This window comes from Artemia franciscana, chromosome 7 (genome assembly GCF_032884065.1).
Source record: "Artemia franciscana chromosome 7, ASM3288406v1, whole genome shotgun sequence".
Classification (NCBI taxonomy): Eukaryota; Metazoa; Arthropoda; class Branchiopoda; order Anostraca; family Artemiidae; genus Artemia; species Artemia franciscana.
The window spans coordinates 57,829,896-57,846,662 of record NC_088869.1 but is presented as its reverse complement, the minus strand read 5'-3'; the positions used below and the strand labels follow the sequence as shown (position 1 = coordinate 57,846,662).

The following is a 16,767-nucleotide window of genomic DNA, read 5'->3' as shown; positions in this document are numbered from 1 at the left end:
GTAACCGAAAAATTGGAGGGCAACTAGGCCTCCTTCCCCACCCCTTATTTCTCAATATCTTCTGATCAATACTAAGAGAAAGCCGTTTAGCCAAAAAAAAAAAAAATTAATATGCAAATCATTTTAATAATTAATGTGCAGAGAGCCAAAATCAAAAATGCATTAATTCAAAAACGTTCAGAAATTAAATAAAAAAAACTAGTTTTTTATACTGAAAGTAAGGAGCGATATTAAAACTTAAAACGAACAGAAATTACTCCGTATATGAAATGGGTTGTCCCCTCCGCAATCCCTTGCTCTTTACGCTAAAGTTTGATTCTTTGCCACAATTTTACTTTTTAAAACAATTAAAAACTTTAGCGTAAAGAGCGAGGGATTGCGGAGGGGACAACCCATTTCATATACGGAGTAATTTCTGTTCGTTTTAAGTTTTAATATCGCTCCTTACTTTCAGTTTAAAAAACTAGTTTTTTTTTTATTTAATCACTCTACGGATCAGGTTTACGCAGATTTCTCGAATTTCATTCATTCGGCAATAGATTCTGATCATATCCCGGCAGCTTTATTTTCGATGTTCGTAAAGCTTTTGATTCCTTGACTCATCGGATTTTTCTTTGGAAACTATCGCATATTGGTATAAGATTAAACGCTTTTTCTTGGTTTGATTCATATCTTTCTGGCAGGCTTATTTCAGTAGGCTTATTCAGGTGGTTTACTCTGGTAGGATCTGTTCTTGGTCCCATTTTATTTCTGATTTATGTTAATGATCTGATTTCGGCGGTAAAAAATCACCAGGCTTCTGGCATGCTGCAAGCTGTGTCAACCTGATGCTCGGTCGTCTTCCAATACTACTTCTAATGAAGATTTTATTGTTGCTTTTGCTGATGATACCACTCTTGGGACCCTTGGGATGACGGCATGTGATATCAAGTCTAACCTTGTGGCATTATTCGAGAGCGTTATTTCATGGTTTAATGCGAATTACTTGGTCTTGAATGTTGATAAGTCACATTTTCTTATTTTTCTCGAATTGGTTCTTGATGAGAACCTTTCATTCAGAAACCATGTAGCCATGATTAGGGTTAAGGTCTCACGGAGTTTTGGGTATCATTCGAAAACTTAGACACACATTTCCTGGATCTATTCTGAAACTTCTTTTTTTCTGTCTTGTCCAGTCATATGTTTCTTATTGCCCCATTGTATGGATGTCTACTTTTCCGTCTACGCTGCGGTCACTTTCTGTCACGTATAATAAAGCACGGCGTCTGGTTTTGTACACCAAACCGTTCTTCACCAACACCGCTCTGTCTATTTACATGGTTTCTTGTGTTTCTTTTATCTTTCATTAGCTTCACGGCAATCTTCCAAAATATCTTCGGAAAACTCCTATGTTTATTTCTGATTCAGCTCCATATAGCCTTCGTTCTTCAAATAATATCTACATTCCGCCTACCCCTACTATTCGATCAGATTTCAATCCCCTCATTGCTTGTCAACAGGTCTGGAATTCACTACTTTCTTCAGTACAGAGATGCCACTCATTTGGGACTTTTAAAAGGATTCTTAAGGATCATTTAATAAAGAATCAAATAGAATAATTTTTTTTTCTCTGAGGAGTTGTTGTCCCCTGAGTTCTGTTCATGGTGTATGGTTTTCTTCTCTGCGCTTTGACTCCCAGGCCTCAGGTATGTTCTCTATGCTCAGGTATGTTCTATTGTTCTCTTCTTTTTTTGTAGTTGGTGCTTATATTGTATCCCACTTATATATATATATATATATTGCTTATATTGTAGCTGTTGCTTGTATTTTTTGTATCCCCCTTGTATCCCTGGCCATGGAGCCTTTCGAGGGGGATTAAGTGTATTGTAATTCCATTTTGAATAGTATTTTGTATTGTATTGAATAATAATAAACTTCTTCTTCTCTCTCTCTTCTCCACTTGCTCAACTCGCTACGGCTAAAACCTAAGCCTATGGCTCTTGCATATGGGCTGTCGTTTTTTTTCGGGGGGGGGGGGGTTCATCCCTTGCTTTGATCTGGTACAAGTCGAAACTTTGGCGCTCGCAAATAAGCCCTTGCTCAAACCTGAACGTATATACATATCTTCATCTAACCATTTATGGCAGGGAAGGGCGAGTAAAGAAGAACCGTGTCAATAGTAAGCAGAATCTTAAACTTAAACTGAACTTAACTGAACTTAAACTGAACTTAAACTGAATTTGTAAACAGAACTTTTTACGTTGTTTCTAAATCTGTTATATTTAGCAAGTTTAGAACTAGCTTTCATTTATAAGGATAAGACAATTTGAATAATTTTTTACATATGGTGAAAACGCTCCCAAAGGTTGTATAATCTTGTCAAAATTGTATAATCAAATGCAACACAGTCTGGAAACTGTATAACCGTGGTTTCAGCCCTCTGTCTAAGAATATTTTGTTCCAGGGCTGATTGCATCGAATCAAAGGTCATGTAATATCAGGGAAGTGCTTATTTGAATGTAAATTCTAGAGCCTTTAAGTGGATATTTTATTGGGGAAGGGTGGAGGCCTGCATCATCGAAAAATTCATTTCATCCCAAATGTTTCAACTTTCGTTCGATGCTTTTTAGAAAGTGGTGGATCCAGGATGGAGGTAGCCTCTTTCCCGTGGGGTAAGGGTAGTCTACTATCGTGAAGTTTTGTCTAACTGTTGTAGGAAACTGCCTGTGAAGCAAAATTAAAAGAAAAAATAAAGTTAATAAAGTCTCAAACATTTAAAAATATACACTTTAAAGTCAGACCACTCTTTGGACTTTTGTCGCCTTCCATCACTCGCTTGGCTTGCTATGGTTAGAAGCTTGATCCATGATCCTAGTGTGTAGGTTTTCGTTTTGTTCGGGGGAGACAGGGGGGGGGGCTTGAGTCCTCATCCCTCACTTTGATTGGTCGGAACTGCAAAAATTTTGAGGAGTTGACAACTTCAGTGTTTCGCATATAGTGTAGAAATTGTACTTAGTCCTCCAGTACTCTAAATTTTTGTCTAAAAAGTTATAAAATTAGCATCTCTTACATATTGGAAACTTGCAATTATTTACGTTTCTATGGTTATAGACACAAGATTGGCTCGTGGCCCCTCGGCCCTCCTTTTTCACCCTACATCATGGCAGAAAGGTTGGTATGTTACACCTTATTAGAGGCGAAGCTACGCAAGTATTCTCAACCTGTAATATTCGGGGTATAATTGGGGTTCGTGGCCTCGTCGTTATCCTTCTCACCTCTCTCATCGCCAACTCATTTCGCACAGGGGTAGGCAAGTTGCTTCTCGTTTGAGCTTGAACTACTCAAGGATGATCGATTCAGACATGGGGAGTACCAAAGTGACCCATGGGCTTTCCAACAGCGTCTCCTCCCCCTGGGATATCGTAAGGACTTTCAGTGTTGGAGGCATAAAGTGTCCCGTGTCTCCTTCCTGAGCAAGATTTTAGCAGAAAGGTAGTTACATTTCAGTTTGTCAAACAAAGTGATCTTGTAAGGATTCTTATCGGTACGACTGGAGAACAAAAATGGGCTAGACACCCCTCAAACAGCCTATGCCTCCCACGCCAAGTTTTTTAGCACAACTTGATTCACGCTGCACCTTGTGTAGACCACAATTAAATTGGCCTGTGTTTCCTCTAACACCACCCCCACCTGCCATAAATGTAGAAGTTTTTTGTCATAATTTGCTCAAACAATTGGCCAAGCACTCAGATCCGCTTAAACATCTGGGATAATTACTATGAGCCCAGAGAACAAGGGAGATGGATTTTCAGGATCGTGTGTAACCTCCTAGCCCCAATTACACACGAAATGCCCTGACTGGCGTAAAATTTGGTAGACATGTACCTTCAGCTAAGAGAACTCTGCTCAAGAATTTTTACGCTGGCGACCTTTGCGATGTTGGCGCTAGCAGTCCTAAGAATTTCGCAGTTTGGGGATGGCTCCTCTACTACGGAAAATGATTTGTATTCGAATATCATAAAGCATTTACATCCTCATGGCCAAGGGGCTTCATAGGGTAAGGGGTAGAATGTTTTTCTACCTTTAATTCGTGTCCGATATGCTTTAGGGTGGGGGAATGTTGTCTTTCAAGCGGCAACGGAACAATTATAAATAATAATGTATTCTTAGTCACTTAATTCCCTAATTATTGGTAAAGTGCTTTTGTTACAATATCAGTGATAAACAAGGAACTAAATAGTTCTTACCATCAAATACATTAACAAAAATTAATAATGGGTGTTACATATCGAGGGCAAATTATTGTAGCCTTTGCTTGTAAATGCAACATTTTTATTATCAAACAGTTCGTGGTAACGAACTGTAGTAAGGAGCGACCCGGCTCAGTAGAAACCAAAATTCTAAAAAAATGAATTTTGATATCAATAGCTACATCAAAAGAATAGTATTTCAATGCTGATTTTAAATATATAAGTTTCATCAAGTTTAGTCTTACCCATCAAAAGTTACGAGCCTGAGAAAATTTGCATCATTTAAGAAAATAGGGGGAAACACCCCCTAAAAGTCGTAGAATCTTAACGAAAATGACACTATCAGATTCAGCGTATTAGAGAACCCTACTGTAGAAGTTTCAATTTCCTATCTACAAAAATGTGGAATTTTGTATTTTTTGCCAGAAGACAAATCACGGGTGCGTGTTTATTTGTTTTTTGTTTTGTTTTTTTTTTCCCAGGGGTCATCGTATCGACCAAGTGGTCCTAGAATGTCCCAAGAGGGCTCATTCTAACGGAAATGAAAAGTTCTAGTGCCCTTTTTAAGTGACCAAAAAAATTGGAGGGCATCTAGGCCCCCTCCCACGCTCATTTTTTTCCCAAAGTCAACGGATCAAAATTTTGAGATATCCATTTTGTTTTGCATAGTCAAAAACCATAATAACTATGTCTTTGGGGATGACTTACTCCCCCACAATCCATGGGGGAGGGGCTGAAAGTTACAAACTTTGACCAGTGTTTACATATAGTAATGGTTATTGGGAAGTGTACAGACGTTTTCAGGGGGATTTTATTTTGTTTGGGGGTGGGGCTGAGGGGAGGGGGCTATGTTGGAGGATCTTTCCTTGGAGGAATCTGTCATGGGGGAAGAAAAATTCAAAGAAAAAGGGCGCAGGATTTTCTAGCATTACTATAAGAAAACAATGAAAAATAAACATGAAAACGTTTTTAGATATGAAAGGAAGGAGTAGCATTGAAACTTAAAACGAACGGAGATTATTACGCATATGAGGGGTTCTAAAAATACTTTAGCATAAAGAGCGAGGCATTTAGGAGGAGATAAATACCTCGCTCTTTATGCTAAAGTATTTTTAGTAATTTCAACTATTTATTCTACGGCCTTTCTGATTCAGGGGTCGTTCTTAAAGAATTGGGACAAAACATACGATTTAGTGTAAAGAGCGAGGTATTAACGAGGGTACAAACCCCCTCGTATACATAACAAAAATATAAGATTAGGAAAGTTTGTTACGTAAGTTAATTCTTAAGTTACGTATATTTTTTACTAATAAAAACGTTCGTTAAAAATCAAAAGTTCTAGTTGCCTTTTTAAGTAACCGAAAAATTGGAGGGCAACTAGGCCTCCTTCTCCACCCCTTATTTCTCAAAATCTTCTGATCAAAACTAAGAGAAAGCCATTTAGCCAAAAAAGAATTAATATACAAATTTCATTTTAATAATTTATGTGCGGAGAGCCAAAACCAAACATGCATTAATTCAAAAACGTTCAGAAATTAAGTAAAAAAAACAAGTTTTTTAAACTGCAAGTAAGGAGCGACAGCAAAAGTTAAAACGAACAGAGATTACTTCGTATATGAAAGGGGCTGCTCCCTCCTCAACGTCCTGCTCTTTACGCTAAAGTTTGACTCTTTCTCTCAATTCTTCTTTTTAAAACAGTAAAAAACTTTAGCGTAAAGAGCAGGACGTTGAGGAGGGAGCAGCCCCTTTCATATACGAAGTAATTTCTGTTCGTTTTAAGTTTTACTGTCGCTCCTTACTTGCAGTTTAAAAAACTTGTTTTTTTTTATTTAATTGTCAAAATAGATTGGGTTAGGTTTCATGTTTTGGGCCAAATAGTTCTTATTATCAAATGCATTGACAGCAAAAAATAATGGGTATTAAGTACTGAGGGCAAATTATTGTAGCCTTTGCTTGTAAACGCAACATTTTTATTATTGTCAAAGTAGATTGTGTCAAGTTTCGTGTTTTGGGCGAAATAGTTCTTATCATCAGACGTATTGACAGAAAATAATAATAGGTGTTAAGTGTTAAGGGCAAATACTATAGTCTTTGCTTGTACATGCTATTTTTTTTATAAATGTCAACAAGGTATTAGTGGCAGATCCAGGGAGGGGAGGAGGGACTCTGGACCTCTCTCCCCCAAGATATTTCTGGCGCACTCATTTCTTACTTTTTCTGTTTTTCACACTTGTATTAAAATAAATTTGTCAATTTGGTTAATTATTGGTGCCTTGTCACATTGCCCCCTCAAGATTTTGCTTATTGCTGCCCCTTTCACATTCCCCCCCCCCCAATATTCTGATCTAGATCCGTCCCTAAAATAGATTGGGTTAGGCCTCGTGTTTTGGAACAAAGTAATCAGCGATAGCTGTATATCTGGGGATTTTCTAAAACCGAAACATTGATTGTATGTAAGGAAATAGAGAATGAAGGTGATTCTAAGCAGAAATAATGTAATAGTAAAATAATTTTCGTGTTTATCAGCTTGTTCAAGTAAAAAAAAAAAAAAAAAACACAGACATACCATATGGGACATCCAGTTTTCGATCCATCGGCCCAAAAAATCCTACATTTTTTCAATTTCATAAGTGAAAAAACCGAAAACTCCACCCACCCTTTTCATCATTAACAAAACACGATGTTCTTGAGACAAATCACTTTGAAACTTTCAAGTGTTGAAAACTACAGCGTTTAGTCGATGGCGATTGGTATTATTGCATGATTGGTAGATATATCGAAATTAGAATATAGTCTGATTTTCTTAAATATTTGTATTTCCTTTTCTGTTTTAACAATGAAGGATTTCAAAACTATTGATTTATCTGTTAATTCGAGATGGCTTGCAACACTAAGAATCCCTTTACTTTAAGGAAAATGTCCAAGCTTTTGTCTTTTTTTTTCTTAAGAACACTCTAATGTAGGTTTCTTCAAAGAAGGTTGTCAAGGAAGAAATGATGGCCTTGAAAGACAGGATTCTGTAACCGGCAAAGGTCGGAGCACCCCACGAGACATTCAACAGAAGCCCGCGAGGTGGACTTTTTACCAGACAAAGTGCTTGGCTAGCATATATATATATATATATATATATATATATATATATATGTATATATATGTGTGTGTGTGTGTGTGGGTATGTGTATGTTCGTGTGTCCATGGTGTTCCGATGTGATATGTGGTGAGTTTGTGCGTGGTTTTTCTTGCGATGAGTGTGTGTGTGTGTGTGTTATGCGTGGTTTGTCGCGTAAATAAAGTTTATTTTAAATTTTTCAATGGGATTTACAGGACTTTAATTTGTCTTACAGATTATGTAGTCGTACTGCAAGACCGAGACTTTTCCCCTGTAGTTATCAACGAACCTTCTCAAATAAAAAACTCTATTGGTGAGCAAGATAAAACTCTCAAACCTCTAGAAGAAATATTAGTTGGAACTGACTGTACCAGGTAGCTTCATCTTTTTTTCCCTTTTTCTTCTTTTTCTTCATCAAGGTTTACATTGATTGTGTAGCTCTGCCTGAAATATGCAGATGAGACCCATGGTGAAAATCATCCTAATCGAATATGTTACATGAATCTGTTAGTCTCTTTTTTATATATCGTCGCTCTTAAGCCTAGAAGTCGTATCTGATATTTTCAAGAGTCTGAAGTAATTGCCAAAAACCGTTTGCCAAGCTTTTCTCAAAGGGAAAACGAGGAGGAAACTGTAATTCAGAGGGATTGAAGTATAATTGAACACACATTGCCTCTGATTCTCCCTTCGAATCTGGCCTACCGGGTCGCTTTTTGGCAGCTATTTCAGAATTTCGAAAATGTCAGATCTTTAGCTTTAACAGCAATGATATATTATCAAACAGTTCGTGGTAACGAACTCTAAGTAAGGAGTGAGTCGTTTCAATAGCGACCGAAACCCTAGAAAAATAATTTTGTTAACACTTAATACATAAAAAAATTGATTTTCTTCCTGATTCCAAATATCTGACCTAGAAGTCGTATCTGATATTTTCAAGAGTCTGAAGGAATTGCCAAAAAACCGCTTGCCAAGCTTTTCTCAAAGGGAGAACGAGGAGGATGCTGTAATTCAGAGGGATTGAAGTGTAATTGGACACACATTGCCTCTGATTCTCCCCTCGAATCTGGCCTACCGGGTCGCTTTTTGGCAGCTATTTCAGAATTTCGAAAATGTCAGATCTTTAGCTTTAACAGCAATGATATATTATCAAACAGTTCGTGGTAACGAACTCTAAGTAAGGAGTGAGTCGTTTCAATAGTGACCGAAACCCTAGAAAAATAATTTTGTTAACACTTAATACATAAAAAAAATTGATTTTCTTCCTGATTCCAAATATCTGAGATTCATTAAGCTTAATATTACCCATCAAAACCTATAAGCGTGATAAAATTGGTCGGATTTTTGAAAAATGGTAAAAATATCCCCTAAAGCCAAGTGATCTTAACGAAAATTACACCATTAGATTCAGTATATCAGAAAACCCTACTATAGAGATTTCTTAACTCCTATCTACGAAAATGTGGAATTTTGTATTTTTTCGATGAAGAAAGATCACGGGTGCTTGTTTACGAAAATTTGGGCTTAGCTTTGTTTTTTCACCAGCGGTGATCGTATTGAACCAATGGTCCTAGAAGATCGAGAGAGCTCAATTTAAATGAAGTTGAAAGTTCTAGTGCCTTTTTCAAGTGACCAGAAAGATTGGGCCACAGGAAAGTGGCGTTCTCTGCCATTTTGTGGCACCGAACTATGATTTTGCCCTAATCCATATTCAGTAATGTATACACAGTAATGTGTAAGTGCACATCAGCTAGCATGAAGGAGGGACGGTGGGTCACTTCTTAGGGGGTGGGGCAGATGCCTAAAAGATTGTATTTTGATTATACAGAAATGTAGACACAGTAAGGTGTAAGTGCAAATCAGCTAGTATGAAGGAGGGGGGGGGGTAGAAGCTAATATCCGTTCCCTCTCGATTGCCAGGAATATTTTTAATATGGTAATAGTGCCCCGTCCCGTTACGATATCTTTTTCTATGTAGCTTATAATGCTACATTCATATGCCTACGAGCACACAGGTTGAAAAGGCAAAGTGGGGCATCATGAGCTTTTCCGGTAATTTTTGTTGAAGGGGGGAGGGGAGTGCTACCAAGAACTTTGTTTTCAGTGATTTTCAATGATAATACTTTTCTCTTTTCCTGGTTTCTTACAATGTTTCAGTCTATTCAAACGTATGTATACAGTGCATATAAACATCAGAGAACCCTATTTTCGAGGATGCGATTGCTTCAGCCGCATAGAAGATTAAAAGTCACAAATAATTTTCCCTTTGTAGTGCTTTAACAATCCAGACCCTAGTTCTCTATATAGTTACATCTGTGTATCTTGAGTGTTTTTACACCCTGAATCCCCGGGATTTTTATGGTGTTTCAAGGAGTGGTTGTATCTAGTGGTAAGTGAGCCTGCCTTCAAGATTTTTGTTCCCCCAAGTATCATAGCTGGTGACCAGCGGCGGTTTCACAGGTTGAGCCTCTAAAATTAATTGTCTTTTTCATCACTACTTTTTTTTAAGTTTTTGGACTTAGACTTTAGCCTGTGAGAATAGCATATAGATAGTGGAAGTATACCCCTAGATTTACCTTCATTATAAGACTCAGATGGTCTAACCAATAAACTGAATCCTGCCCTTATTGAAATTCCACTTAATACTGAAAAAAATATTACATTTAACGCTCCTCTGGCATAGACAATAAATTGAATCCTGTGGGATTTATTTATTCCATCTTGAACATTTAGAAGGTGGGTATAAGCCCGGAGAATTTCCTGTATGTGTCCAGTTTCTAGGTTATTTTAGAGCATCAATTGAATATACTACAAGGAGGAGAGGGTGTTTATCGCTTGAAATCAACTACTTTTTCTACTCGTTGATTTCAAATATCAAATATGTACATCATTCAAATATGTAGATCATTTACATCATTTCAAATATGTAGAATTTTAAGTCAGCTGCCACTAGTATATTCTTAAGTGGATATGTATGCCCCTTCCTCCTGCGACTATTTGCGACAATTTCTCCCCGAGATCGATTGACATTAAAAAAAATACTTTTCTAATGCACTCCTTTGGAGATATTGACTTGAAACACATTCGTTAGAATAAGGTATAACGTCATTCTATTATGTTTGAGTATCTCGGTATTCTATAATTATAGTTATTAGGCAGCATTGAATGCTGTAACGTTACAAAAGATGAAAGATATGAATGTATTTCTCTTTTATATAAGTTCTCCAAGCAGTTTATTGTTTCCTAATGTCTATCTGTCTACATAATAAACAGTGAAAATTTGATTTTAAAGCGCCTTTTTTGCTTTGTTTGAGTCCATCGACTTATCTTATATTTTTATGGATAGAAAAATATCACTTTTGCCTCCAAGGTGACACCTGGAATTTTAAGGTCTCCTTTTTAAGTTGGAACCATTATTGCAGAGTCTTTGAAGTCTCAAAAGTAGGGATTGAGTAAGTTTGGAGCTCTAAAACACCTGGATGACCCTTCGTAATGGCTACAAATAAATTGGTATATTGGTATATGTCCACTGCCTCTACTGATGATAATACATGTTTCACTGTCTAATAAAAAGATCTGTCCCTATTTGGAACTCTTATTTGTTTCGTCTTTTTACAAACCAATTCCTGAATTTTTCGTTGACATTGCACACAACATTTTGAAGTTCATGAAAATCCAATGCCTTATAGAGGTCCCTCTCAAGTCATTCCCTCTTTTTGAAAATTGTAAACCCGGGGTATATTTGGATTTACAGCTAGTTCTGAGTAAATCCTTGGCCTGAAGATCTACACGTGGAAGTTACATTTACGTAGTACAACCAGCATGGCAAAAAAGTGACTCTTGTACACTTGAATCTTATCATATATGTTCAAATGGTGGGCAGTGTCCCCTTAAAGAAAAGGGTACACTGGGTTAAGAGACGACGTTAATGTTTTCTTTGAAAAACCCTGTTCTTATTAAGATTGAAGAGCTTTCCTTTCGGTATATGTTTTATTTATTTGAAATCCCGTCATACTGGAAACAAGAAGGTCGAACAATAATAATAAAAAAGAACAAAACATTAAAGATAAAAACTAAACACTTCAAAATGCTTCACAATTTCAACAAATTACAGAGTCAGTACCGGTTTCCAAAAATGGTTCAATTTCGATAACGGGAGTTACACATAAGAACTTGCTTTCCCACGGCAGTAATGGGATTAACAATATCAAATCTTCTTACAAGATAAGAATTGTGGGTCTCTCCCCCAAATCGGTGCTGGTCGGGTTGTAACATGAAGGATTTCTCTCTCCACTGCCTCCCCCCAAATCAATGACATTTCCCTATCAATTGTAATATGGAATTTTGTTTCAGGTACCACATAGTCATTAACAGACATGATTCATTTGCAAGAAATGTTAGACGTCTTAAAGGACTAAACTTGCTTAGGGAATCAATAATGGCAAAACAGAATGGAATTCTAGTGTCAATATCAAAGCCAGACTGGATGGTTTTACCTGATGGCTTGAAAGTTAGTTACATCTTAGACCAGATCAAGAGGAGCAAGATGTATGGGAGTCCTTACGAATCAGTTAGTCCAAGGTTGATATGATGTTATATTTGATAAAATACAATTACGAAAGTTCTAAGTTTCTATATTACTTTTGAATCAAAGTTCTAGCACCGAAAGGACAAAGTAAATGTGTTTATTTTTCAAGTAAGACTAAGTGCTTTTTTCCCAATCTAGATAAGTCTGCTTGCCATGTTTTTTTTTAGTTGATAAATTCTTGTTTTGTGACATCTGACTCTCGAAGTTTAACATTGAAACCATGAGTATTCGTAGAAGTGTTATAATATAATTGTTTTATCATATTATTATTATTTTTCTCGAAGAGGGGCACTGTACTCCTAGTATCCGCATCACTTAGCCTAAAATTAAGGGCCAGATACCTAGGATTTTCTTGAATTTGCCATCAAAGACCAAAATTGTCCGAGATGGGCAACAGTCGGTGATATTCGTAAAAAATACGACAATTTTTTGGCTATTTTATTGAAGCTTTCACCTCTTTCTAGAAATTTTTGCGAGCTGGCTCCCCTGGAAAAGTTTTGCCGGTGCCCATGATTTATTTATCCACATTTTATCTGCAGTCTACATACAATTTGACAGATTACAGGACTGTAGGATACGCCTTGCATTCCTGACTTTATGGTTTTTTTTTTTTTTTTTTTTTTTTTTTTTTTTTTTTTTTTTTTTTTTTTTTTTTTTTATAGAACCGTTGATGCTTTTGCCAGTAGAGCAACAAATGCTAACTTTTAATTTGTAAATACAGCATATTTAAATGGATTTACTGGGTGGGTAGCCATTTTTACCGAATCTCTTATCAACAAATGTTGAGCTTTCGATGGAACAGTTTTAAGAAATAAATTGTTTCTACCAAATCGCTATATACATTGGGAGGGGAATCCCCTTTATTCCCACCATATTATATTTTTTTAACCATGTTTATACAGCTTGCCAAACACACTGGATGGGGGAAGGTCTTTTTTCCCAATACGTGATGCCTCTGCTCCCTGTTGCATAGTTGTAAGGATTGTAAGAAACGTTTCTTTGATCTAAAAAACAATCAGCATTGAAATTAGAAATAGTTGTATTTAAACAGGCACTTGAAATATAAAAGACCACTTTAGCAAACCTTGTATCACAGGAAATTATTACCAAAAATTAAGAAAGCGGATTAAAAAGCAACTAAAGTCTTTTTTCAAGCCTCCCCCTCCATTAGTTTTAGCTCTAGTCTGCGTCCATCCCTGGAAACATTCCTACATATTTTCTTGTTGTATATATTTGCTTTGTCTACGGAAACCCTCTAATTTTTAAGGAAAGTATTAAGAGCAGGAAGGAATTAATTTTTTTTATGGTTGCAGCTTATTTAACTATTAAACTTTATTTAAGCTATGAATATTCACAGAACATTCCTCCAGGGTTTCAGGATAAGGATTTCGTTTCCACAAGGTATGTTGTACGAGTGCCTCCATGAAATTTCCCAGGGGTGTAGGGTACGAGAATAGCTTGTTTTATTAAGATTTAAATGAAAATAGTTCTCATTAAATTTGTAAATATCTTTTTCCTGGTCGGGGGGGGGGGTGCAAATAGTATGTAACAGGTCTATATGTAATTTTACCTTGGTAAGGGATAATGCGTTCTTGCTATTCCCCAATGACTATGTTTGAAATCTATACAGCATAAAAATATAGATACTCCCTTTTAAAGGGTTAAAACTGTATATTATCTATTATCTATCACTTTGAAATCATTTAAGCGCAAACTAAGCCGAGGGGAGAATTTGCTTTCAAAAGGCGTTACCATAGTGTCAATGGAGCATTTATATGTGATTAATAAGAATGACGTTTGTTTGATTGAAATCTCTCCGGAGTCGACGGTAGGCAAAAGGTTGCTCTTAGTAACCTACAGAACCTCAATTTTTTCTCTCACCTTTTAGTTCTGCTTTAGCTCTGACCAGGTTTCATATTCCTTACTGAGACACTAACTTGGGGGATATTGTGAATTTCAACAAGGGAAATTGCATAAGTTCTAATACTTTATTATAGCCTATGTAGAGGAGAAATTGACAAAGCTAGTGAAGGATTTGACATGTCCTACAATAAAAGCATAGATGGAAACTTGACCTATTTACATCCTGAAGACTTCGCTCAGACCGTCTACGCTATTTACGGAACAATATTGACTCTTTCTGTTCTTTGCAATTGCTTTTTACTGTACAATTTTAAAGCAATTAGAAATCGAACTGGTGCAGTTAACAAACTCGTTCGACTCCAAGCACTAGCCGGACTAGAATGTTCCCTTGTATCGACCCTTTTGATCCTATATTGGGTTCGAGCAGACCTTGAACCAAGAAGCATCAGAACTGTTGCTCTGATTTTAGACTCCCATTTTGCCATATATGTTTGTTTTTATTACTGCACCCTAATGTGTATAGCCATAATGAGGTACTTATTCCTTTTTCATCCAATATTCATGCAAGAATTAGGGGAGAGCACCTCATACGCAATGTGTGTAGTTATATCAATCGGCGTGACAATAGCTTGCTTGTTAAAACGATACGCAGTTGATAGCTCATCAACTCCTTATGCAGTGTTTTTAAACCGTGTGGATATAGCTTATACTGAAGACGCCTATTTCGCTATTATTGTTTCACACCTAGCGATGGTTGGTAACTTATATATATACTTTCAAATTTATTCACATATGTGGAATAAAAGACGACAAGTTAAACCGGAGCCAATACAAGCGCCAGCTCAAAAAGGGAGCCACTGGAAGCACATGAATGTCATTGGTTTGAGTACAAACATTATTGCCAGTTTTATTCTAGAGATTGCTCTTGCTTCGAATCAAATCCCTTATTTTATTAGCCGAAATTTTCTAGACTATTACGGACTTCTTGTATTTCTGATTTCAGCAACGTTTTCGTATATATTAACCTTTACCCCAGCTCTGGTTTTTATTATTAGTACTAAGGAGTTAAGATCTGTGCTTGTTTCTCTTTCAAGGCCTTTTTTTGCTTAGAATAAAAATATAATATAAGACTTGCAAGTAATATCTGTTTTAATCTGGTTTATTAAATAATGTTTTATTTTTATCCTTGATTGCAGTGCAATAAATATATATACTGTACATGTTTGTCATAGCAAAACATTGTTGGGACGAAATATCCTAAATCAGAATATTACTACTACAACGCATTAGAGTACCAGGGCACCTGATCCCAACACAGCAGCGAACAGTACCCCTTAACCTCAGTCTATTTTAAAGCTTCACTCTTTAAGCCCTGTTATGAAGCTCCAAATTCAATAAAACCCTTTCTAGTGACCTTTTCGCACTCCATTTGGGAATCGACCTGCATTTCATTCGGCCGCAAATCGCTCACCAAGAAGTACGATTTTTGTCCGTCTGTTATCCTTCATCTGCAAGATATAGAATGGTCATCTTAATCTTACTTTCCTTGTAGTCCTCGAAAGTGGGACTGAACCGCGATTCCCGTATAGTGTTTTGTTTATATTCGGTTGGTCAAACAGGCACCTATAACTATGATTAGACGATTCCGCTGGAAAACATCTAGCATATTCTCCTGAACACTTCTAAGCATCCGTGTTTCAAAGACATACTTGACCATGTTTAAACCACAGAACACCCTGTGCCTTGAACAATGGCACCTGTAATAGAATGCAATGATAAACAATTTAAAAATGGTTCACAGGAATTTCAAAAATTTTAAAATTTCGAAACCAACTTCTAGGATTCATGTAAGGGTTATATTGATAAATATATTACCGTGAATGTCCGAAATCGGTGAATATCGATATTCCCCGTGAATGTCCGAAATACCTTTTTTTTTTTCTCCTTGGATTTAGTCTGCGTTGCCAGTCAACTTTCTCAGTTTTGCGCAAGGATTGACGGCGACTGGTAATGTTAGGTTTTTAACCCACTTCATAGAAACATAACTTAATTTAACCTAACCCAACCCAAATTAACCTAACTTAAACTTTTAACATCAAAGTTTGGATAAGACTGAAAAAGCTGATTCGCAAAGCTAATTGAATCCAAGCAGAGAAAAAGGAACTTCGGACATTCACCGGTAAATACAGACATTAACTAGATTTTGGAAATTCGCAGTAACATATATATTTATGCAAGTACAAATAACTATTCATAGGAAAAAAAATACGGTTTTGGCTGTGAGGAATTCCTCCATCTAGCTGTGTCTCATATTTGGAGCAAAACGTCTTTGCTGTATAAATATATCTATACTGAGGTGGTAATGAAGGAGCAGACGTAAATAACCAATTTAGCCTATTGTAGTCTATTAAAAGTTTAAAAAAGGCCTTAAAAACCAGTTTTGCCAGCTTTGACATTATAGGAAAACTGTTTCACAGAATGATGAAAGTGTTACTTCGCAAGGAAAACGTGCTTTTCTATATTTTCCCTTTTTTCAGAAAGAAGAAGCTTAGCTCGCCAATTTTTAGACCTGTTTTTACATGGTGGTTTGGCAATAGGTGAATGATAGATTTCTTTAGATACCACAACTACTACTAAAAGCTCACTGCAGCATCAAGGCCACTTGAGGCCAATACAGCTGCGCACGCTCCTCCTTCATCCCTATCTATTTAGAGCCTCCCTCTTTACATCCTCTCAAGAAGTTTCCATTTCCCTTAAATTTTTCCTAGCGATATCCTCTCACCTGATTCAGGGACAACTCGCTTTTCGTTTGACCTTAGACGGTTGGCTGACGAAGGCTATTTTTGGCTATTGGCAAAACATGTCATAGCCACCTAACTCTTTTTTCCCGTTATAGTATTAGAAAGCGGGATTGAACCACATTTTCGTACAGCTTACTATTTGAGATATGGTCGGTCAGTCGGGTCCCTAAAACTATCTCT

General features: G+C 36.7%; 1 protein-coding gene across 1 annotated transcript in view; it reads left to right on the top strand.

The window, feature by feature from the left end:
• The window catches only part of LOC136029530 (uncharacterized), a 76,094-nt gene extending 64,131 nt beyond the window's left edge, over positions 1-11,963 (top strand). The window contains exons 10-11 of the mRNA XM_065707996.1: positions 7,574-7,712; positions 11,689-11,963. Coding sequence (XP_065564068.1) covers positions 7,574-7,712; positions 11,689-11,926 — 377 coding nt within the window. The 3' untranslated portion in view covers positions 11,927-11,963. The remainder of the gene's footprint in view (positions 1-7,573; positions 7,713-11,688) is intronic.
• Positions 11,964-16,767: the final 4,804 nt, after the last annotated feature.